Source organism: Equus caballus, chromosome 10, assembly GCF_041296265.1.
Source record: "Equus caballus isolate H_3958 breed thoroughbred chromosome 10, TB-T2T, whole genome shotgun sequence".
In the NCBI taxonomy this organism is placed as follows: domain Eukaryota; kingdom Metazoa; phylum Chordata; class Mammalia; order Perissodactyla; family Equidae; genus Equus; species Equus caballus.
In genome coordinates, this window is record NC_091693.1 from 20969873 (window position 1) to 20994265 (window position 24393).

At 48.6% G+C, this 24393-nt stretch overlaps 2 protein-coding genes across 28 annotated transcripts in view; one reads left to right on the plus strand and one right to left on the minus strand.

Moving 5' to 3' along the window:
* Positions 1–13306, plus strand: LOC100072925 (sialic acid-binding Ig-like lectin 13). Of its 22 annotated transcripts, none has more exons than XR_011422474.1 (11): positions 7–2151; positions 2327–2543; positions 3568–5201; positions 5412–5690; positions 5919–5966; positions 6881–7138; positions 7793–7889; positions 8222–8318; positions 8701–8808; positions 10649–10747; positions 11695–13306. XR_011422474.1 is itself a non-coding variant. In XM_070224790.1 (10 exons), exons 4-9 carry the CDS (start codon positions 4748–4750, stop codon positions 8307–8309), a joined length of 1224 nt encoding a protein of 407 aa, XP_070080891.1. In that variant the 5' UTR covers positions 13–80; positions 1581–2151; positions 2327–2543; positions 3568–4747; the 3' UTR covers positions 8310–8318; positions 11695–13306. The 22 variants fall into 22 exon arrangements, 6 of the variants coding, with proteins under 6 accessions (XP_070080887.1, XP_005613738.1, XP_070080891.1 ...); XR_011422479.1 differs by lacking the exon at positions 2327–2543 and having other exon boundaries at positions 13–108; positions 1581–2151; positions 2694–5201; positions 5847–5966; positions 6881–6975; XR_011422475.1 differs by having other exon boundaries at positions 13–80; positions 1581–2151; positions 2327–5201.
* LOC111775254 (cytoplasmic tRNA 2-thiolation protein 1-like) overlaps positions 12288–24393 on the minus strand; it is a 26708-nt gene continuing 14602 nt past the window's right edge. For 2 of the 6 annotated variants that reach the window (XR_011422491.1, XR_011422488.1), the window contains exon 4: positions 12288–12418. The gene's annotated coding sequence lies outside the window, so the exon portion shown is untranslated. Of the gene's footprint in view, positions 12419–19810; positions 20447–20674; positions 22220–24393 lie in introns of those variants that run through there. The other 4 variants (XR_011422487.1, XR_011422490.1, XR_011422489.1 and 1 more) reach the window with 4 other exon arrangements.

The window sequence follows — 24393 nt, forward strand, 5'->3', positions numbered from 1 at the left end:
TTTCCCTTCTGCGCCTGCGCAGGCAGAGACGCGGCGGAGCGGAGTGTGGTTTCTTTGCTGTGGCAGCCTGCTGGCCTTATGTGGGCTGTGTTCAGATTATCTGCTTTTGTGCGATTGTTATAGGCTTTTAAAGGGTTTATAGAGCATATAATGTGGTCGGGTAGCGGGTGGGAATTGAAGGTGGGGGTGGAGGTGTTGATGGCGTCTGTAAAAGCGGCAGTTAGCGCGTGCGCAGGGCAGGGAGTCCTGAGGTGGGAGTTGGGCGTGTTTGTGCACGTGAGCGTGTCAAATGAGAGGGAGCAGTGTGTGAGCTGAGGTCTCTGTGCTGTTAGTGTGCTGTATGCTGAGGTCAGCTGTTAGTGATTTTGGAAGAGTCTCCTTGTGCCAGGCTGCCCGTGTGTTAGGTTCTGGTGACACAAGTGAAGTCATTGTCCTCTGAGCCCCTGCCTGGTGGGGGTGACAGAGACACAGTCAATATGGGGTGAGAAAACTTGACGTGGAGTTTTAGGAATTCCAGGAGTTCGATCTCAATCCCTTGCCAACCAGGGCATCAGGAAAAAAAAATTCAACCAGGGGTGACTATGTGCGAACTTAACCACTGAGCCATGGAGCGGGCCCCCCATGATCCCTGTTCTTAATCTTAGTAATGTGTTCAAATGTTTCTGTTTGTTGCATCGGAGCATTTTCCTGCCATAACTTTTTGCATCCTGCCAGGAGTAGAAGTCCACACACTGCATTTTTGGTTGTTGTTTCCTATATCTTATTATGTCTGGAACAGCCCCCTCCCTTTTTTTCCATGACATTGATTTTCTTTTTTATGTGGAAGAGAATGGGCCAGCAATATTACAGAATGTCTGACATTCTGTCTTTGTCTAACTGTTTCTTTCACAGTCCTATATCCCTCGGCTGGCCCTAATTTCCATTCCTATGGTTATCGTCCTAGTTCTGGCTACATTCTCTCTCCCGTGGCTTCTCACACTTGCTTCCTCCCAGGGTTCCCCAGCTTCATCCTCATTTCCTGTCACCTCTTCACCATGCTTGCCCTGCAAATAAGGACAGATACTTATTGCTTATTCCTGACTGTAGCAGCAGCCTTCTAAGGTGGCCCCCAATGATCCCCACACCCTAGAATTCACGTCCTTGTGTAATCTCCTCCGTGTGAGTGTGTGCCGGACCTAGTGACTTGCTTTTGTTTCTGGTGGGGAATATTGTCGCTGAGCTAACATCTGTTGCCAATCTTCCTCTTTTTGCTTGAGGAAGATCGTCCCTGAGCTAACATCTGTGCCAATCTTCCTCTATTTTGTATGTGGGATGCCACCACAGCATGGCTTGATGAGTGGTGTGTAGGTCTGCACCTGGGATCTGAACTCATGAACCCCTGAACTCTGCTGAAGCGGAGGGCGCGAACTTAACCACTATGCCACAGGGCTGCCCCACCCCCACCCCAGTGGCTTGCTTCTAATGAACAGAATAAAATAAAGGTGATAAATCTTACTTCCAAGATTACGTTACAAAAGTCTGTGACTTTTGCCTTGTTCTTTCTCTTGTTCTCTCTCTCTTTCTCACTTTGATGAAGGCAGATGTCACGTCATGAGCTGCCCTGTAAAGAGGGCCATCTTCTGAGAAACTGAGAGTGGCCGTCATCCAACAGCCGGTGAGGAACCAGTAGTTATTTCAACTACAGCCTCCGCTGACATCTAGATTACAACCTGTGAGAGACCCTAAGCCACGGGACCCAGCTAAGCTGCACTCCACATCCACTGCATACTTCTCACTGAAGAGGGAACTCTCCTGTTTCAGTCCCAGATACGCCATTCTGCTGGACGTCATTGGCTTTTGCAAACTTGGTACCGATAAGAAAGAATCTTTCCTCTCTGGGGCTGCAGAGACCCTCTGACCCCCAAAGCCTAAAATGTTTGCCATGTGGCTCTTTGCAGAAAAAGTTGGCCAATCCTCGCTTTAGAGTCAGGCACTTCTCTCTGAGCCTCAGTTCTTCAGCTCTTAAGTAGGAATTATAGTAGTACCGCCTCATATGTGACGTATAACAACGTTATGAGAATTAGATGAAAACAAGCATTCCTGATCAAACCAGCTCTGAATCAGCACCACGGACAGCACCAACGTCCTTTCCTGGGGATCCCCAGGAGCCAGGTATGTCCTGGGCAGAGGGAGCGCCCCCTATGGGCGGTGGTCTGACCCCAACTGGGACAGAGGTGGGGTTGGTCAGGAACACAGCACAGAACTTGGTAGCTGGCAGAAAACCTCCATCTGGAGAGAGAGTGAGTGGGATTCAGAACATCATACCTGAGAGTCCTGCAATTCCCAGGGCACCAGGATCACCTGTGGAATTCACATCCCCTGTGACTGCCTGAGAGTCCCTACCATGTCTACGTGGCCCAGTCCTCCCTGAGACTCACCTTCCATTCCAGAAGAGCAAGAGCCCCTCCTACCCCAGCCTGAGCTTCCCCAACACAGCCTCCTACCCGATAGCACTGGAATCGTCAGTAAACCTGTCTCCCAACCAGATATTGTTCTCCTACAAGGCAAGGGCTAGATCTCTCATATTCACCCCTTTACTGGAAACCTGAAGGCACAGGGTACATGATTGTTGAATGAATGAGTGAATGAATGAATGAAATTTCCTCCCTCACCTCATGGGACGAGTTGACAATTCTTCCTTCTCACGTTAACAGAAGCTTTCCGTCTCCAAGCCCAATGAAACCTGGGCGACAAAGACTGATAAAGTGGCTCCCGGTGCAGACAATGGTGCATGAGACAAGGAACCTGTGTGGTTTGGGCAATTCGCTTGTCCACTCAGGACCTCAGTGTCTTCTTCAAGTTGGAGAAATGGGACTAGAAGGTCCCCCAGCTCTGATGGCCTGCCAGTTACTGTTCCTCTTTTACACACAGTTAGATTCTCTGTGTTTTCCCCATGTCTCTCCCCCCTATTCTTCTGCTTTTTTTTTTTTTTTGAAAATTGGGGACAATGGAAAACAGGCATGGCACGGCCACAACCTTCTGACCACAGGTGCTGCAGCTGCCCCTGCAGAAGGAGAGTGAGCGGCTAGGACAGGGGAGCCCGGGGTAGGGGGTGGTGGCGGGGGGGATGGGGCTGCAGGATGCAATTCCAGCTGAAAATGCAGGAAACGGTGATGGTGTGGGAGTGCCTGTACATGCTCAAAACCTGCACCTTCTTTCCTCAGGTTTTGGGTCATAGTTCTGGGAAGAGGATCATATGGGATGGGCAGGATCATGAACAGAAGAAAACAGATTGCAATTTTTCTATGTATACAAAGTCATCAGAAATGCATGTGCAAAGCCAGAGTATTAGAGGCAGCATGCTCAGATCATAAAACTACAGAGCAAAGAGAGGAATCAGTTGGCATTACAGTGAGGCTGTGGCTCCTTGGAGCGAGTGGGGTGTGGGGCTAGGGAGGAGGATCAAGGGGGAGGACCTGGGTGCTCCCGACGTTCTATTTCTTGGAGGGTGTTCATTTTGTGTTGAATAGCTGAGCTGTTCTTATGAGGGCATGTCTCTGTATGTGTCTTATGTTTTGCCCCAAAAAGGTTTCAAGAAAACCGACATGGTCTGAGGAGGCGCCACCTCCCAAGATGCCCCCCACTTCCTCCCAGCCCTCACCACACAGTTGAAAAGAATCTTCTGTGAATTCAGGTGCATGTCTCTTCTCTCGTGAAATCCTCACCATCCTGAAGGTGGACGACTCCCAGGCTGGCGTTCCTCGCTCTGTGTCTCATGCACACTGGGACTGCTGGGAGCAGAGCCCGCTCGGGCAAAGGCTCGGAGGCCAACAGACCTCGCCGTGCTCTGGAGCAATGAGCAGAATCATGGCCCCATGAGCCACCAGCGGTGAAGAAATCCATCCTTTCGCCCAAACACCTCTGACAAATGCGGAAGTTTCTGCCCCTTTCGAAATCTTCCCCTTCCCTTCTATACTTTCTTCCCTTCCAAACCCCATTGTGCAGAGAATCACAGCCTCAATTTCCCGGGCATCCTCCGAGCTGGGCTCCCCTCGACGTCCCCGGCTTGTGCTAACACAGGGAATCCTCGCCTCCAGCACCTGAGTGTTCCCTTTCTCCAGTCCTCCTGACACTGAACCTCCAACTTGGAGGGAGAGTGACACCCCACACTGCCTATGTGGCCCCCATCGTGGCTCCTGTCACAGGGGACTCCAGCTTCTGGGCCACCTATTGTCTCCCCACTGGGCAGTGACTCAGGGCTGCAAACCAGGGCTGCTGTGAGACCTTGTGAGCAGAGAGGGGACGCCCACTATGGTGATGCTGAGGGAGGAACGTCAGTCGGCTTCCCTCATCTCTTGGTTCCCTGAGTCCCTCCCCTGGCTGGAATGACCTTCACAGAGTCAAGGGGTCTGGCCAGAAGGGACCCATTTTCACTTTGCAGAAAAATGACCCCAAAGGGGAGGGGCATTGGCCAGAAGGCAGGAGATGGGGCTCAGGCCCTGCATGGGGTGTGAATTTGGGTGAGGCTCTCACCCTGCCTGGTCCCAGGGTCCCCAGGAGTGGATGTGTGTGGAGGATTGTTGACTCCATGGGCTGTCCTGGCCCTGACAGTGTCTGGGGGTGAAGTTCCTCCTCTGAGGAGGGTCACTGTTCTGCCCTCAGCTTCCTGTTGGAGCTTTCTCTAAATCTTGCAACTTTTGGTTCCTGAGAGAGAACCCTGAGAAACAGCCTTTCTGGTTACACAAATAACCAGCTCTCTGTGCATGTGATGCGTAAGGCGCTGGCACTGTCAACCCCAGACATGCTGCTGCTGCTGCTGCTGGCCCTGCTCTGGTGGACGGAGGGGGCCGAGGGCCAGAGGGTGCCCTTGCAGGGTTACTCACTGCGGATGCAGGCGTCCGTGACTGTGCAGGAGGGCCTGTGTGTGTTTGTGCCCTGCGATTTCTCCTACCCCCGGGATAGCTGGACGGTCTTAACCTTTGCTCATGGCTACTGGTTCCGGGAAGGGGCCAGAGTAAACCAAGATGCATCAGTGGCCACAAATGAGCCAGATCGTAAAGTGAACGAGGAGACCCAGGGCCGCTTCCACCTCCTTGGGGACCCCCGGACCTACAACTGCTCCCTGGACATCAGAGACGCCAGGAGGAGAGATGAAGGAAAATACTTTTTTCGAGTGGAGACATATTCTTACAAAAGTAACCAGCTCAATTTGCGTGTGACAGGTAAGGCGCTGGCTCCTGGAATCACCACAGAGGAAGGACATGGGGGTCCTGGGGCAGAGCAGGGATGGGACTCTCCATCCTGGGAGGGGGCTGGGGATAAAACAGGTCAGGACTCAGAGGCAGGAGCTGGACCAAAGCCTGAGGCTTTTCTCAGGGCTGCTCCTCAGACCCTCCCTCCTGATCCCCGTGTCTCCCCCGTCTCCTCACCAGCCCTGAACCACACACCTGACATCCTCATCCCGGAGACCCTGGAGTCTGGCCGCCCCAGGAACTTGACCTGCTCTGTGCCCTGGGCCTGTGAAAGGGGCACGCCCCCCATCTTCTCCTGGACATCGGCTGCCCTCACCTCCCTGGGCCCCAGGGCCCGCCTCTCCTCGGTGCTAACCCTCACCCCACGGCCTCAGGACCATGGCACCAACCTCACCTGTCAGGTGAAGTTCCCTGCTGCTGATGTGACTGTGGAAACGGCCATCCAGCTCAATGTCACCTGTGAGTGCTCGGCCAGGACGCCCATGTCCCTGATGGGGTCCTGAGGCCAGCGGGGATGGGGGTGTCAGAGTCTCAGACACTGGCGCTGGGTCTCTGAAATCAGGTGGAGAGGAAGTCAGGAGGACACCCATCTCCACCCTACCCCCATTTCTGCAGCCCCTGGGGACAAGGACCAATGTCCACCCAGCCCTCCCACTGATGTGAATCCACCATGTCTTTCTACCTCAGACTCTCCACAGAACTTGGCCGTAACTGTCTTCCTCGGAAATGGCACAGGTAGGAAGGAGCCCCCTCCCAGGCTGTAGGGAGCAGAGCATCTTCCAGGTCAGGAGAGGGCTGGGTCCTTGCCTCACCCTGGACTCAGCCCAGTGGTCAGAGAACCCCTTGTAAGTGAACCCAGTCATTTTCTATCCTCAGCCCCCATGACCTCTGTGAGCAGTTGTCCTTATCCACCCCTCACTCCCTTCAGACTCCTCCACCCACCTCAGCTCCACAAGGAGAACACAGCAGCATTCACATGGCGGATGCTGCCTCTGGAGACCCCAAATCATCAGTTTTCTGATGACTCTTCAAGCTTCGTATTTTTGTTTTCCCCCAAAAGTGCTTATTTAAGTATTTTTAAACAGGTAATATATTCGCATGGGCAAAAATTTTAGAGCAAGTGTCAGTCCTTCTCACACCCAGTCCCCTGCGGGGAAGTGACCAGTGTCCATACACTGCTCTGGTCCTTGATTTGTCCACCTAGCGGGTCTACGTTGTCCTTTGACATCGGTAGCATAGACTGTCCTCATTCTTCTCCAGGACTGTGCTGTATCCCATGGCCTGGATGGATTCCAATTTTGTAAACGTCTTCTGTTAATGGACTATCATAGCTTTAATTTTAATCTACTAACAGACACACCGCAGTGAACAATCTTGTTTCATCCTTCACAAGCGTCTCTGTCTATGTCTGTGGGATAAGTTCCTAAAAGCAAAATATAACTGTTTCATATGTTCTTTCCAAATATGAGAGATATGGCCAAGTTGCTCTGCACTGAGAATGGACAAGTTTACATTCCCACCAGCGAGGGGTGAAGTGTGTGTTTTCCTGCACTTCAACTTATGTCTGTGTGTCTGTCATTCAGCCTCCTTCTGCATCCTTCCTCTTTGGATATGTTTGTCTCTCTGACCCTCTGTCTCTTCTTCACCAGCACCCACAACCCTGAAGAATGCATCATCTCTTCCAGTCCAGGAGGGCCAGTCCCTGCGCCTGGTCTGTGTTGTCGACAGCAACCCCCCTGCCAGGGTGAGCTGGGCCCGTGGGAGCCAGACTCTGAGCCCCTCACAGCCCTTGAACCCCGGGGTCCTGGAGCTGCCCCAGGTGGAGTCGAGTCACGAAGGCGAATTCACCTGCCAAGCTCAGCACCCTCGGGGCTCCCTGCACATCTCCCTGAGCCTCTCTGTGCAGAGTGAGTGCACCGGTGGTTTGGGAAGGGCTGGAGGAGGAGACAGCACCCACCCCACCCTCACAGTCCACCCAGCATCCCCCTGAGCTTCAAAGGGGAACTCAGCCCTGGTCTGTGCTTAGATGTGAGGCCTGGACATTCCCTGGGACTCAGAGTGTCACTGTCCTCTTCCTGCCAGGCCAGGGCTGTGGGGTGAGGCAAGGGCTGAGATGGGCAAGTCAGGGAAGGAGGTGGGTGTTGAAGGAGGGGGCGGGGGCCTGGACAGGTGTGTCTGGGGACAGGAGGTCCTTGCTTTGAGTTGCCAGGATGAAGGTGAGCCCAGTGAGTCATTCACCATGGGCACAAAATTGAAGGAGAAGCAAAAAGCATCAGCAATCAAGAGAAATATTATCAGAATGCTATATTAAAAAAATAAAAATGAATCCAAAATAAATGCCATGGTGAAAAGAGTGTCAGCATTTTAGATACAAACAGGCTGCACCCAGCTGTCCTATGACTCACTCTCCTCCCCCTGACCCACCCCCACCCAGTCCTATGTCTCTGTTTTCGTATCTGGCAAAGGGACCAAAGACTCAGAAGTTAGGGTCCTACAGGGAGTGGGAAGAGAAGAATTGGGTCTCTCAGAGGGGAATCACCAATAATCCAATCTGTCTGCAGGAAAAGCGAGACGTTTATCAGGAGTGGTGCTGTGGGCTGTCGGGGGAGCAGGTGCTAAAACCCTTCTCTTCCTGTCCTTCTGCATCATCCTCATCAGGTGAAATATGACCCTGGGGAGGGAGGGAGACCCCTAGGGTGAGAAGGGCAGGCAGCCACCGATCCCTGAATCCAGATCTGGAGGGACTGGGTGGGTCGAAAGCCTGAAGCAAGGACATGAAGGAGGTCCCTGGCACCTGGGTGAGTCTGTCACAAACCTCTGCCCCACTGTCCAGGAGTGGGGAGCCTGTGTTCTCAACTCTGGGGTCTCTGGAAGAGGACCACCCTGTCCCACCTCAGTGACCCACTCCAACCCCTTCAGAGAGAACACAGGAGGGGGTCAGTCTGCCCACTGCACCCTGAGCTGAAGGGCTTTCTGGTCTCTTCACTCAGAGTGAGGTCCGAAAGGAAGAAAGCAGCAAGGTCAGCAGCGGGCATGAAGGACACAAGCATGGAGGGTGAAAATGAAGTCACAAGTTAAGTCTCTCAGGTGAGCGACCTGGGTGACTCCACATCCAGCATCCTGCCTGAACACCTCCTGCAGGATGGCCCCCTGGATTGCCCCACTCAGCATGGCCAAATTTGCTTTCCTCATCTCCTCCTCCTCATCCCACAAAGCTGGATCCCCATTTTGCCGACAGCATTACAGCTCCTTCCTCTTTCCTTCAGGCCATGTACAGAGAAGTAATCTTCTCTGTATCCTCCCTTTCTTCTGCTACAGCCGAAAATTCAACAGGTCCTTTCCATTTTTCCTGCTAACAACAGTTAGCATCAGTCTCTTTCTCTCTATCTTGACTCCCATCATCGCTGAGGCTTCAGGATCTCTTTCCTGGACTCATCTCCCCGCCTCTCATCTCCCTTGCCCTACACAGAGCGATTATCTACAATCCATCATGGTCCAGTTCTTCTGCATTTGAACATCTGTTTGCCCCCACCATCTAGAGCAGAGGCCGGCAAACTTTTTCTATCAGGGCCAGATGGTAAGTAGTTTTGGATTGTGGGCCTTACAGTCTCTGTGGGAGTCACTCAGCTCTGTTATTGGAGCATGAAAGCAGCCTTAGACCAGAGGTAAATGAATGAGCATGGCTGGGTTCCAATAAATCTTTATTTACAAACACAGGCAGTGGGCCACATTTCACCCACAGGCTGTATGTAGGTTGCTGACCCCTGACCTAGAGAATAAAACTCAAACTCTTGAGCCCGCAGCCCTGCATATTCCGGTCTCTCAGCTCCTACCTCTCCAGAAGGGCCGGGGTCGGGGTGAGGAGAGTGAGGCACTCACCTGAGATGCAAAACTTAAAATGATGCCAAAAATCTCGGTAATTGAGATAATGCTGTAACAGACTATTTTCAAAAGTTGAAATTAATGAAAAAAATCTACGATGAGCAAAATATCAAAAATCTACATAATGACAGGATCAGGAGACTGGAGTTAATTAATAACTATTTAAGATCATAACCTGGTAAAGAGAAATTGTCACACATGGCAGCATTCTCAGTTGAAAATGAGAGAGGAGGAGAAATAGATTTTGAAAATAATCTCTCTGCATTCACTTGCAGTAAAGCCAGGAAAGCGAAATTACAATAAATTTGGGTACACACAAAATGGAAAATTATAATAGATTTGGGTACACACAAAAGCTTTAAACTTAAAGTAATCTTTTAATACACACCACATTTCAAGTCTCCAGTAATATTTGAATTATTTTAATGTTCGGGAGAAAATTGACCATTAAAAATACATAAAACCACATATTTGAAGCTCATATTTTTTCTTCTGCCTCAGGTCTAATAGGTTAAGGAGGGCACTCTTACTTATCCTGGATTATTTACATTTTTCATATTCTGTACTTGATGGGTTTTTTAGCCTTAATTTTGATTTAAAAAATCTTTCAATAAATGCTATTTTTCTCAATTACCAAAGTTTTTGACTCCCCTTTTAAATTTGCATTTTTGGCAAACGCCTCACTTGCCTCGCCCTGATCCCAGCCCCACCGTCTAGTCTACTTCCTGCCACTCCTCCTGCCTGCCACTCTTTGCTCCATCCAAGTGGACTTTTCATTGCTGTTAACCAGAAGGAGACTTGTGCTTCTGGGCCTTTGCATGGACTGTTCAGCCCTTGTCTAATGCTCTTCCCTCCCCCATTTGGTTGGAGAGCAACCAGCAATGGGACTGCCAAAGAGGTCCACGGACCCGGAAAAGTGAGATACTTGTAGTTAAGGAAAGAAGGGCTGTCGTTTATGGAGGCCATGCATCTGAGTCACCTGCTGCTGCAGAGTCCAGAGAGGTGAGGACTGAAGATGGCCATTTGGATTTCACTAGCAGAGGTCACTGGTGTTCTGGATAATAGCACTGTGGGGAAGTGGTTGTGTGTGTGTGTGAATCTTAATTTGAACGATCAAGAGAGACTGGTAGGAGCACAAACATTAGCAATTCTGGTGAAGTGTCGACTTGTCAGGGGAGCAGCAAAAAGGATGCTCCCCAGGGGGCACCTGTCACTCTCCTCTATGTGAGTCTGTATTAGCTTCTTGTTGCTGCTGTAATGAATTCCCAGACATTTAGCAACATCCAGCAATGTAAATTTGTGATCTCACAGTTCTGGAGGTCACAAGTCCAAAATGGGCTTCACTGGGCTGAAATGAAGGCGTTAGCAGGCAGGGCTGAGTTCCTTCCGGAGGCTCCAGGGGAAAATGCATTTTCTTACCTTTTCCTTCCTCTAGAGGGCGCCTGCATTCCTTGGTTCATGGCTCCTTTCTCCATCTTCAAGGCCAGAAGTATAGTATCTTCAAATCTCTCTCTACTTCCTTCTGTCACTTGTAGAGACTCTTGTGATTACATTGTATCCACCCAGATGATCCAGGAGACTCTCCGCATCTCAATATTCCTAATTTAAGTCCATCTGCAAAGTCCTTTTGCCATGTAAGTTAAAACAGTCATAGGTTCCAGGGGATTAGAGTGTAAACATCGTTGAGGGGCTGTTTTTCTGCCTACCATGGGGATATAATTTCTTTGACTGACTTCTCCTCTCACAAAACTGTGAGCTTCCCAAAAGCAGGTGCCAAGCCTGAATCGAGGCCCTGTGATTCTCTCTCACCTACTGAGTTCTTGTCTAGCATATCATATTTCACAATTAGATAGTTATTTGTTTAACTCATTTTTTCTGCCTCCCTCAATTAAAGAGTAAGCAGTAAGAGGTCAGAGTCTGTGTCTGCCATGTCCATTTCAGTGCATCCAGCACCCAGCTCAGGGCCTCACATGCAGGGGGCCTCAGGCTTTAGGGTCAGAAAGAACTGGATTGGATCCTGGTTTCATCAGGAAGTTTGAGCATATGGCTTTCTTAGTTCAACCTCAGTTTTCATATCCATAAAAGGGAGATAATAATAATATTTTCCCTATTGGGTTGTTGTGGGAAGTCATGAGATTAGTAAGCACCAAATAAAGTGCTCACTAAGTATTGAATATTCGAGGAAAGCATGAATGACAGAGATCTCAACAAAGATGTTGGGGGGGGGGGCAGCGTGGTGGCACAGCGGTTAAGTGCACATGTTCCACTTTGGCAGCCTGGGGTTCACTGGTTCAGATCCTGGGTGCAGACGTGGCACCACTTGGCAAGCCATGCTGTGGTAGGCATCCCACATATAAAGTAGAGGAAGATGGGCACGGATGTTAGCTCAGGGCTAATCTTCCTCAGCAAAAAGGGGAGGATTGGCAGCAGTTAGCTCAGGGCTGATCTTCCTCAAAAAAAAAAAAAAAATATGTGTGGGATGAATTGATGTAGGAATTCATCGGCTTTCCTCCTGGACCCTCCCTGCATTGTCCTGTGCCTGCTGTTCTGCTCTGACTCCTGTCTCTCTCCCTCCACACAGGGTCCCCTGATGGAATCCCAGGCAGGCAGCCTCCCAGCCTACCCTCCCACAGGTGTGCTACCCCCTTCTCAGGGCAGGAAGAAGAGCTCCATTATGCAAAACTCAGCTTTTGTGGGATGAACCATGGACACCCGAAGGAACAGGAGCTCACTAGTAGTGAGTACTCGGAGATCAAGACCCACAAGTGAGCATCTGCAGAGGCTCAGCACTGGCTTGAGGGAACACAGCCCCTGATGAGAAAAGAAAAACTGAGGGACTGATTCCTGTAGAGTTAAAATCCCTGTAAATAGAGGAAAGAATATAGGCTTTTGAACCAAAGCGTTTCTAGTTATAATCCACACTCTGCCCCTTTACTAAGTAAGTGACAGACCAACCCCTACCTATCTGTGCCTCAGTTTTGTGCTGTGTGAAACATGGCTGAGAAGCCCTACTTGGAAGTTCACGTTGAGAATTCCAGGAGTAAAATCCTCTCGGAACACCTGCCACAAAATGTATGCTCAACATACGCTGGATCCCTACGTTCTGAACAGAAAGGTCCTACTGAGAGTTTCTCCTGCCTCTGGATGAGACCAGCACCAGAACTCAGAGCTTTCATGCTGAGATCCCTCCTGCTGGCATGTCCTCCCCACCAGGCGTTCGACTTCCTCTGTCTTTGAAAGCCAAGCTCAAGAGGTGGACTTCTGGGTTGAGATGGGAAACTCAAGCAGCATCTCATGATCCTCCCCTATAGAGACAAACCAAACGAATGAGGAAGGTTCCCAAATGATCACATGACCATCTGATGGATGAAACTGCCTCATCCCAAAATTCACTTTCAGCACCCAAACGAAGAAAGACTATATCACAGCAGTCACTTCGTAAGGTAGACTTGATGGAAAGAAATCAAAAGATTGGATGAGGCATTAAAACTTCCCTACAAATGGACCCCATCCATTTATAACAGCACCCAAAAACATAAAGTAGCAAGGACAATTTTTCTTGTTGATCATGCAATACATCCACTCTAAAAAGTACAGTGTATTGTTCCATATTGACTTAAGGTAATCTAGTCAACCAACATATATATGGATGTATAAGTATGTCTATATATACACACATAAACTGATAAGTTAATTCTAAAATAACATGGAAATGTAAAGTATCTTGAATAGCAACCATTCTTGGAAAGGAAGAAACAGCTGAAGAAATCAGACTTCACTACAGAGTCATCAAGAGAGTGTGGTGTGGACAGAACAGAGTCCATAAATAGATCCACACATTACTCACTGTCACCCGAACAGCACCCAGATTGTTCAATTGGGTAATGAAGGACTTCTTAACAAATGTGATAGAACAAGTGGATCAAGATTTGGAAAAAACAAACCTTATAAATCTTATAATTGGTTTATATAATTGGAATCGTGCAGATGTACTCGTGGGTTATTTTTTTTTCACTCAGTATTGCATTATTTGAGATTCATCCATGTTGTGAATGTCAGTATTTTATTCCTTTATTGCTCAGTAGGATTCAGTGTATCAAACCTTGTTTACTCATTTTTCTGTTGCTGCACATTTGGTTTGTTTCCAGTGTTTGGTGGTGATGAATACAGCTACTGTAAACATACTTATACAAGATTGTGTTCACGTAGATTTTCATTTCTCTAAAGTTTTGGGGGCAGGGCTGAGATGGAGACAATGAGGTCAGAGTCACACGTTGGGAGCTCAAAGGTCTCTGGGACATCCCCATGGAGACCAGCATCCAATGGGCAGCTAGAGAGATGGACGGCCTGGAGCTCAGGAGGAAGGCGGGGACTGGAGATGAACAGTGGGAACATCAGGGGGTCCGATAATCCTCATAATGAATACCTGCCGTTGTGGGTCACAATGTGCCCCCCACAAAAGATATATCCGAGTTCTCACCCCTGACGTCTGTGAAGTCAATTGTATTTGGAGACATGTTATTTGCAACTGCAATCAAGTTAAAACGAGTTCAGACTGGATAAGAGGGGCTCTAAATCCAGTGATTAGCATCCTTACACAAAGAGGGAAATTTGGACACAGGCACATGTAGGGAAGAAGACCATGTGACAATGGAGGCAGAGATTGGAGTTATGATACCACAAGGCAAGGAATACCGAGTCTTGCCAGCAACCACTAAAGCTAGATGAGGCTGGGAAGGATTGTTCCCTAGAGCCTTCTGAGGGAGCATGGCTCTGCTGAAACTTTGATTTTTGGTTTCCAGGCTCTAGGACTGTGAGAGAATAAATATCTGCTGTTTTCATCCACCAAGTTGTGGTAATTTGTCACAGCAGCATTAGGGAACTAATACCTTTGCTCGGCACCTTCTGCGCATCAATTCCTCACCTGTCCTGTCTCATTTGATCCTCACACTGTTTCTGAGAAGGTCAGTCCTGTCTCTATGTCATAGAGGAGGCTCAGGTGAGATGCTCAAAGCCACACAGGCCAGCAAGTAGAGGGACCAGATAAATCCAAGTAGATGGCCCCAATGGCACAAGGGGGCCTTAATCAGTGTACCCTGGGGGTTTGCCTCATGTCCAGGCACTGTCCTAAAGGCTTTGTGAGCATTCAAACATTCAAACAGTTCCTAAGAGCAGTGGTGACCACAGCTGCTAGGCTGGCCATTCATATTTCCAAAGGTTCAGCCAGGGAGGTGTCTCTCTCTCTCTCTTTTTCTTTCTTTTTCTTCCTCCTTCCTGCCCTCTTTCTTTCCATTCTTTTTTTCCATTCCTTCTTTCCTCCTCCCTCTCTCCCTCCCCAGCCTGCTCTTGGAGGAGAAAGAAACAGACCTAGCATTGCCCTCTCTTTTTTATTTGTCTGTGCCCAAGTCTGAGTCCTGCCTGGACACTGTTTCTTCGCTATCCACTCCCAAGGGCAAGTCTATTCCTGACCTGTGATACTGGGTGAAGGTATTTTTGTGTATTTTCCTCACCAATGACAATACATACATAATAAGCACCCAAGAAATATTTTAGAAACTTAAAAAAAAATCATGCAGTTGCTTGAAAACTCTCTGTCTCCAGCCCAGGTCTTTTTTCTGACCCCAGCACTTTCCTAACTGTCCTGATGTCTTCTATAATGGCATCTTCAATGTTCCCCATCCTGCTAGACAGTGAGCCCGTGGGGACAAGTATTGGGTCTGTTTTGGCTCACAGAGCAGTGCAGAAGATTATGTTACGTCCCAGAGAAAGCTCTGAGTCAGGCCAATCGGTCCCCAGGAGGCAAAGATGAGCAAATTCAGAATCTACCACTTTCATAGCCAGCAGCAAGTGAGCCTGCTCTTGTCCTGGAGGGAGAAATGACCTCGTCTCTCAAGGTTTCTCCCTCCAGTCACAGCCCTGAGAACTTGGCCACGTAAGGAGCATTTGCAGCATCATGTTATGGACAGACCCAGCAAGACCTGTAGGAGTGGGAGGGACTCAGGAGACTGTCTTTCCCAACAGGTGGTTTTGTTCTTATTTAATGATGTTGAAGTCCTTGGAGTCTTCTCATTAAATTGTCCTTTGCTTGGATAGACAAGTATCCTGTCACTTGTGATCGACATATTACTGTATAAACCTGGAGCATTCGACTAATTCCTCATCAGAAAACCAGGAAGATTTAGCGAAGAGAGAAACCCCAAAACTGATCATTCCACAACTCCATTTTCTCACTGCATGCTTTGTTTGAGGAAGTTGAAAAAGAGATGACTGGAAGGAAATGATACTGTGGGAAAATACAGCTTTTTTTTTTTTTTTTCCATAAATCCATTGGCCTTTCTTCCTTCTAACAACAGTCAGATTTTGGTTACCTCCCTCAACTCCTCCATGTGCCTCTAAGGACCTGGACTCCAGAGTGTGGGATTCTTGTGTGAGCTTCATCAGTTTAGGACATTCAGGATGGAAATTGGCTGAGCAATGCTGTTGTAGAGAAAATGAGTTTATGGTCCACTGAAAGTTCTAATCAGGAGTGTGATCTCTACTGATCTTTGCTCTGGAAATTTGCTCCAGTTACCAAGTGAGAAAGAACTGGAAAAACTGATAATCTCCAAGGGCAGTGACATTATAGTACATTCACTCAAAATAGTGTGGAAACAAAATAAATGCCCAACCTCATTTGAGAGATTAATTAAATATAGCACATCTCCTCTTAAAAAAACAATGAGAATGTAATTTAGGAGGCTGGAAGTTACCCAGAAATATAAATAAAATAGAATGACATAAAATCATACCTCCTATAGGATCAAGATGAGAAAAAAAAAATGTCCTGAAAAAAAGAAGGCAGCATGCCAAGATGGTAATCGAATTTTGTCAGCTCTGGGGAGTGGGACCTGGTGTTGATGATGTTATAGATTGTACTGTGGGCACCATGTAACCTCATGTGTGGGATGGTGCTGGACACAGAGAAGATGATCAATCACCATTCAAGAATGAGTGAAAAGTCAGCTGGTTTCTCTAAGTTCTACATCAAAATATTCTATTTAGTAGGTATAAATTATACCTATCAAGGTCTTCTGAGAAAGCATGTTTTTAAAGTTTTCCTGAAACATAATAGTACATTTGTTTTCAGTGCCATCAACTTGCTTGTGACTTCCAGGGACCCAGTGTACAGCAGAGCAGAATGCAGCCCAGTCGCTTTTGCATCATCCTCTTATTCTCTGCCACTGTATCAGACAATGCTTTGCTGCTTTTCCTAGGGTTTTCACGGCCAATTTTTTCCTAAATCAATGGCCAATTCGTTCTTAAGTGTTAGTGTGGAAGTTCCATCGAAAACTGTCCACTGTGTATGACCCTCCTGGTATTTGAAATACCAGTGGCATAGCTTTCAGCATCCCAGCAACTTGCAGCTGCCACAATATAACAACCAACAGATGGGTGGCGTATTTCCCTGACCAAGAACAAAACCTGCAGTGTGGCAGTGAGAGCAAAGAATCTTAACCACTAAGCCCCCGGACTGGCATTCAGTACATAAGAATTATGAATACTTCTCACTGCTATAATAATTAATTTTTGAAACTGATGGCCCCTCCCCTGAGTTCCTTTCACTGCCTTTCTCAAATTCTATACAAAAGGCCCCTCCCTGGAATCTTTCTCTCTTCAGGTCTCTATTGGTTTCTTCAATATTAGGTCTAAAAGTCTTTCTTATAATCTCAGTATCCTTAGTTCCCTTAGGCAACTAGGGTCATCCAGACATGCAGAAGAGTCCCTAATGGTGAACTCGGAACCAAAGAGAAGTATAAGAGAACCCCAGCCCACAGATAAGAGGGTCTTCTTATCCCCAAATCCTTTTCTTGTAGGCAGGCCATAACTTCTCAACACCCCAGGTTATATGGCTGTCTTCAGGGCCCAAGTCTTAGATCCCAAGCTTAAGGGGTCTGATTCCTTTCGGACTGGGTGACTTTGGAGCTCAGAATCTGGCCATAGTTCAGCACCTTGGAGAGCATCACCTGTTTGCCTGGAGCTCATCAGGTCTACAATCTGCCTTGGGAAGACAGACATGTCGTTGTGTGCTGAGCCACCTTCGTTGGATCACAAGCAAATTAGTTCCACATAAGGCTCAGTCGAGGGATTTGTTCACTATATCACAATAAATAAAGGATCTGGACAAACACCTCATTTTTAGGTCACCACCTCACAATCCTAGGAATTGTATCAACTACCCTGATGCATGAGGTTCCTGGAGCTTGTGCGGTCATAGAGAACAATGAAGTCAATGTCTCCTATGAGTGTGGGGCCAGGACTCCCAGCACCCTGAGTGCAGGAGGGAGTCCAAGGAGAGTTCAGGGCTTGGGATACTCAGTGCCCGGTTCCTGGGGACCAGAATGAGGAGAAGGACAAGAGAAATCCCAGAACTCAGCTTCCTTGCTGTTTTTGTGGCTCTAGAAATGAGGAGGACCAACACTCATTCCACCCTTCACCACAAAGGAGGGACCTACTATGTTTCAGTCCAGACATTCCATTCCTGTGGACATCATGGCCTTTCAAGAACATGGTACAGGTAAGAAAGGATCTTTTTTCTCTGACTAGTTTGTAGTGGTGTCTTTGCCACTCCTTAGCAGAGCTGCATTCCCAAGCTCACATGATGGGAATGATGAGGTCATACATGGGACGTCTTCATTCCCCCACAGTCAGATTTCTGCCCACAAACTGTCCAGATCAAACCATAGTCAACCCAAGAGTTCCACTGAAATTACCTCAGATATGAGAAGATGAAGGCTTGGGGGCCAAGGGATGGGAGATTCAGCACAAAGTATTGAAAAGACAGAGGACACATAGGTCCGGGAACCCAGAGCTTCTCTGGGAAGGAGAGACTCCAAGCACTGATTCTCATGGAGTAAATTTCTCTCTATTCAATGGATTAGAAATGACTTAATGGGAATTCTTTGCCATGGAGAAAATATACGGCTTTAAAATAAGAGAAACTTGAACTCAATCCTGGCTTCTCCATTTACTAAGAGAGTGACAATAGGAAACCTTGTCATTCTACCTCTCTGTGCCTTATGTTCCTGCTCTTTAAAGTGGGTAAACAAGAAGCCCCATCTCACAAGTGTCTTGTGACACATGTAAAGCACTGTGTACAGGTCCTGGTATGAGGTATGTGTTCATTGTGTGCTGGCTCCTCATCCCTTGAAAATGCAAGTTCCTGCTGGCAACTTAGCCTGATGCGAGGAGTGCCAAGTCCCATCATGTATTCAATGAAAACAGGACATTTCAAATAAAGGAATTAAAATTTCACCAGCAAAATCCAAACGAGGGGATGAAGAAAACATCATGCCATACACTTCTACATGGGCTCAAGTGGAAAGAATCAGAAGTTTGTAGTGTGGCAACGAAAATTTCCTGATTGAAAAGTTACTTCTTCTCTGGAAGCAGGAATATAAGGGTGAAAGTTGGGCAGTTTCACTCCTAGTTTTGCTTTAGGATCTTTCAGGCAGATGTGGTGGAATGCTGGCAGTGACTGGGGTAGACATCTGACCCCTCAGGGTTCCTCTATGTAGCATCTCTCTCCATAAGGCTGCCCTGGATTGCTTACACAGATGCCCAAAAATGCACGAGGCAGGAGTGGAAACTGCCAGGGCATCTTAATGTCTGAGCTGTATGAAGCTCAGAACATCTTGTCCTCCACGTTCTATGGGTCAAAGCAGTCATGGACTCAATCCAGCTTCAAGAGGAGAATATAACACACTCTATCTTGTAAGGCGAGGAGCCCATCTTTGTATAAAGGAGTGGTAGATTGCTTGGGGTCGTCTTTGAAGACTAGTTCCTACACCTAGTCACCTGTCTGAGTGTCATCTGCTTCCCCTATTTGATGAGAGTGATCACTCCTCTCTGTCAGGAACCTAGGGAAAATTAAATGGGGACACATATATAAAGGGGCAGCACAGTGCCTTCACCTTCCTTGCCCTCGGACTGGTGACAATAGCCTGGTATTTTCCACAGGACACTCCTGAGGGTGGACAGAAGTACATGGAGGAGAACCATAGATCTCTTCCTTCCCCAAGTCCCTCTTTACAGGTAAACCTGAGCCCTCCCCAGAACACCCGGCATCTTGACCCTGCTGACTCCAGAGATAAGGTCCCCGTGCTGTTGAGGTCAGATCCCTCCACAGAGCTGCAGACATTGCCAAAGTCAGCGCTCAGCTCTGAATCAGCACCACGGACAGCACCATAGCCCTTTCCGGGGATCCCCAGGAGCAGGTAAGCAGGGAGCGCCCCCTATAGGCGGTAGTCTGATCCTTTCTGGGGCAGAGGTGGGGGGTTGGTCACAGCGGACAGGACTTGGTAGCTAGGAGAGGATCTCCAGCACAGTCAGGGAGTGAGTGGGATTGAGTACACGATACCTAAGAGTCCAGGAACTCCCAGGGTTGGTACCAGCCCAGCCCTTCTGACCACAGATGCTGCAGCTGCCCTGCTGGGAGACAGTGAGTGGCCAGGACAGGGGTCCTTGGAGGAGGATGGGGCTGCAGAATGAGATTCCAGCTTAAAATGCAGGAAATGGTGATGGTGTGGGAGTGTCTACGCGTGCTCATACCTGCACTTTCCTTCTCCATGGTCACAGCACTGACTCTACTCTGGGTTTTGGGTGATAGTTCTGGGAAGAGGATAATATGGGATGGGCAGAATCATGAAGTTCAACAGAAGGAAACAGGCAGTAATTTTTTCTTTGTATACAAAGTCTTAAGAAAAGCTTATACAAAGCCATATTATTAAAGGCAACATGCTGGGATGACAAAACTACAGAGAAAAGCAAGAATCAATTGTTATTATAGGGAGGCTGGTCTTCTTGGAGAGAGCGGGGTGTGGATAAGGAGTGGGAACAAAGGGGCAGTCCTGGGTGCTCCCAACATTCTATTGCTTGGAGGGTGTTCATTTTGTGATGAATCACCGAGCTGTTCTTTTGGGGACACTTCTCTATATGTGTCCTATGTTTGCCCCAAGAAATGTTTAAAGAACATCAACATGGGTCTGAGGAGGCACCACCTCCCAGGATTCCCACCACTTCCTCCCAGCCCCCACCACACAGTTAAAATAACCTCCTGTGAATTCAGGTGCACATCTCTTCTCTCACAAAATCCTCACCATCCCTGAGTGTGGACGACCCTCAGGCTGGCCTTCCTCACTCTGTGTCTCCAGCACGTGTCTCCATGTCTTCTGGTCACAGGGAGCTCCAGGTGCTAGGACACGTATCCTTTCCCCACTGGACAGTGACTCTTGGAGCAGCATCCAGATCTAGTGTGTGACCTCATGAGCAGAGAGCCGTTCCCTACGATGTGGAAGCTGAAGGAGGGAGGACAGTCAGTCTCCCTCATCTTCTGTGTCCCTGAGTCCCTCCCCTGGCTGGACCAATCTCCACAGACATCTACAGCCCGTGACTCAGGAAGTCTGATTAGAAGGAACTCATTTTCACTTTGCAGAAAATGACCCTCTAAGGAGAAGGGCATCCACAAGGAAGCAGGAGATGGGGCTCAGGCTCTGCATGCGATGTGCATGTGAGTGAGCTCTCACCATCTCTGGTCCAGGGTCTCCAGGAGTGGGCTTGTGGGGATGGGAGGTTCACTCCATGGGCTTTCCTACACCTGACCGTGTGTGGTTCTGGAGCTCCTTCTCTGAGGAGGGTCACTGTTCTGGTGTTACCCTCATCTTCCTCTTGGAGTCTCCTGTAAGTCTTGCAACTTTCAGTTCCTGAGAGAGAACCCTGAGAAACAAACATTCCCTGGCAGATGCTGGCACTGCCAATCCCACACGTGTTTCTGCTGCTGCTCCTGCTGCTGGCCCTGCTCTGGTGGAGGGAGGAGGCTGAGGGCCAGAGGAAGATCCGGCAATATTACAGTAATTACAGGCTGCAAGTTCAGGAGTTGGTGACAGTGAAAGAGGGTTTGCGCCTGTGGATGCTCTGCACTGTCTTCTCCCCGAGGGATGGCTGGACTGACCCCACCTGGCTCTCAGCTACTGATTCCAGGAAGGGGCCAACAGACCAGGATGCTCCAGTGGCCACAGACGATGCTGCTTAAAAAGTGCAGGAGGAGACCCAGGGCCTATTCAACCTCCTCGGGGACCCCTGGACCTACGATTGCTCCCTGGACATCAGAGACGCCAGGAGGATGGATCATGGAAAACACTTTTTTAACGTGGAGAGAGGAAGTACAATATTGATGTATGTATTTATCCATCTCTTTGTGTGTGTGTAGGAAAGGAGCAGGCTCCAAGAGACACCACAGGGGGAGGATGTAAGGGCCCCAGGGCACAACTGGGAGGAGACATTCCTCTTTGGATGGGTCGAGTGTACAGAATGTTGGAGTTTAGAGAGAGAAGCTGGACGAAAGTCTGAGGCCTCCTTCAGGGTCGCACCTCAGACCCTCCTTCCTGATCCCTGTGTCTCCTGTCTCCTCACCAGCCTTGACCATCATGCCAGACATCCTGATCCTGGGGACTCTGGAGTCTGGATGCACCAGGAACCTGACGTTCTCTGTGCCCTGGACCTGTGAATGGGTCACACCCCCCAACTTCTCTTGGATATCAGCTATCCTCACCTCCCTGGACCCCAGGACTGTGGCACCAACCTCACTTGTCAGGTGAATTTCCCTGCAGCTGGTGTGACCCTGTAAGGGACCATTAGGGTTCACTCCTGGTGTTGTACATCTATACATTTAGACAAACATATATTGACATGTATTCATCACTATAGTATCATACAGAGTAGTTTCTTTGTCCCCAAAATAACTTTAGGCCATGTTTTAACGTCAATCTCCCACTGCCGCCCTGATTTCTCTCTGGAGCCCAGCTCCCTCCACTGCTCTATTCCCATGGGTAATGGCATGTGGTCCCTGCGCTGGACAGTGAGTCCCACCGAGGCTTTTTCAGAGGCACCCATCAAACTGTTGACAGTTGATGCCAGAGACACATCCCTCACCCTGGGTGTTGGGTTCCTGGGAGGCAGGGCCAGGCAGGATCAGGAGAGCTGTCTTGATCTGACCTGATGGTCTGAGTGCTCCCAGGTTTCACCCCCAACTGGAGGCATGAAAGATCACCTTTGACCCTGAGAGATGGGACCTGTGGAGGACAGGAGGGGAGATTCAGACTCCCTCTCTGGAAGGAAGGATAAAGTCTTTCAGCATCCCCTGGGGCTCTGTGTGTGTCTCTCTCTGCAATGGCCACAGAGCCCAGAGCCTCACACTCCTGCTTCAGCCAGGTCTGGGGTCTGTTGCAGAGAGACCCTGGGTGGAGAAGAACCTAGGTCCTAGAATAGTAGGACTCTGTGGGACAGGAGTGTGGGGATGGATAGAAGGTGTCACAGGGACCGTATCTTTCTGGAGAAGGCTAAGGTCCTATGATGAGAGGGAGAACCCCGAGGCTGAACCCTGGATGGTGGGGGCGGGGTTCCCCTCTCTACATGATGAAGAGAAGACACATATCTGTTCAAAAAGATTGGAGTTCACTCCAAGCCTCTCCTCTCTGCGGAGGAACCAGAGACGACTGGCAGGAATCATTCAAGTGGCTGACAAGGGAGCTTGTGTCAATGCACTGCTTGCTCTCTGCCTCTGCCTCATCTTCTTCATGTGAGCTGGGTTGGATGTGAGCCAAGAGGTGGAAAAGAGGGACCTGGAGGGTTTGAAAGGGCCTATAGCAGGGTCAGGATGTGCAGCGGTGGTGAGAGTCCAGCTGGTGGCCCCCGAGCCAGGCAGACGTGTTACCAGTCTGGTTCCAGACACCCAGATGCATGGGAGGGGACCTTGTTACAAAGTCTTATTATGAAGGCTCCTGGGCTCACCTTGCCCTCAACCTGCATTAGTCCTTCACTCCAGCCTCAAAAGAGTGACCTGTGTCAAAGTTCCTGGTGCCTCCCATCAGCGTGAAGACCTGCAGGAAGTAAGTGGCCAGGAGTCCTGGTTGGGACTTTCCCTTGGTTCAGAGTGTGGTCAGGAGCCATAGGGAGGGATTCCAATCCAGCCTTAGGAAAATAAACCTGTCACAGGAGTCTTGGAGATTGGCGACTGTCCTAATGACTCAAGTGGTTGACCCGTGCCCATGTAAAATTTATATGTTAGAGATAGAGCCAGGAAGGAATGGATTAATTCATTCTCCATCACTCTCAGGCTTAAGATACTGATTCTTTTCAGGCTGATTGCCACAGTTTGCCCCATAGAGTAGCCATGGGCAGCAAATGTGGATTCATACAGCTGTCCAAGAAGGTTCCTGATGGAGAAGTGAATTTCGATCCATCCTTGAGAAAGAGAAAGGCACAAGGAGACTAGAACTTCAGCTCACAAGCTGGTGAAGCAAGCAGGCTCAGCAAGCCAAGGAGTCAAAGGGAAGATTTCTTGGACTCTCAAGGTCTGGAAGTAGTGCTCCTTTATTCAAATAGCATGGGGGCCATGGGCCCATGGGCAGTGAAGAGCTGCAGCATGGGGACAGGACCTATGGCCAGAACTTGCTTAATAGGTCTTGGTCTTCTATTATTGGATAGGGAAGTATTCCCAGCCAGACATTTTAAAACATATTCAGGCAAAGTTGACATAACCTCTTTATAAAGAAAATCAGCTCAAGCATTCCAACCTTTACAATCTTATCAACACTTAGACCTTTATATTTCATCAATTCAATTACAACTTGAATCAGGGTCTTAAACCTAGTCAGCATTTTCTTGTGTTTCCTTTTTAACTTGGCCTTTTCATAGATACCAATAAAAATTATGATGAGAGCTTTCACAATTTTTCTCCCCCCAATTTAAAAGTTTTCCGAATTTAACTGATCCATCGTCTGGCCAAATCGCTGAGTAGGATCTTAACAGCGACTCAACCAAAGCTTAACCAAGGACACAAAGAGGCATCCCCAAAAGAGATCTAGAAAGTTCACTCCCAAAAATAGTCTAAGAAAGTAAAGGCCTTCATTGCACAGCAAGCAACAAAGGTTGAGATGACAAAGGCCCCTTATGAAAGCAATTGGGGCCTCTTATGACAAACTCCCCAGAGAGCTAACACAGCTGGACAAAGAGTGTGTCCTGGGACCCCAGTCTACACAACTGGCCACCAAGATGCATCCTAGTACATGCATCCTCTGATGGAGGAGACCAGAAAGGTCACAAAACCAAGCTCTCAAGACATAGAACAAGACAAAAAGCCCAGACAACAGGCTTATAGAGATGCCTGTGTCTTATGACAAACAACAAAAAGACAGAGACAAGGAAAAGTCTATCTCTGGGAGGAAAAGGATCTACAACCAGTGAG

Bases quoted from the DNA above. Each gene is read 5' to 3' on its own strand.
- LOC100072925 (XM_005613681.4), top strand. From the start codon at position 4,748: ATGCGTAAGGCGCTGGCACTGTCAACCCCAGACATGCTGCTGCTGCTG. The intron at 5,691-5,846 runs GTGAGTGCTCGG...CCATTTCTGCAG, and splicing joins CATCCAGCTCAATGTCACCT to CCCCTGGGGACAAGGACCAA. The intron at 5,967-6,880 runs GTAGGAAGGAGC...CTTCTTCACCAG, and splicing joins CTTCCTCGGAAATGGCACAG to CACCCACAACCCTGAAGAAT.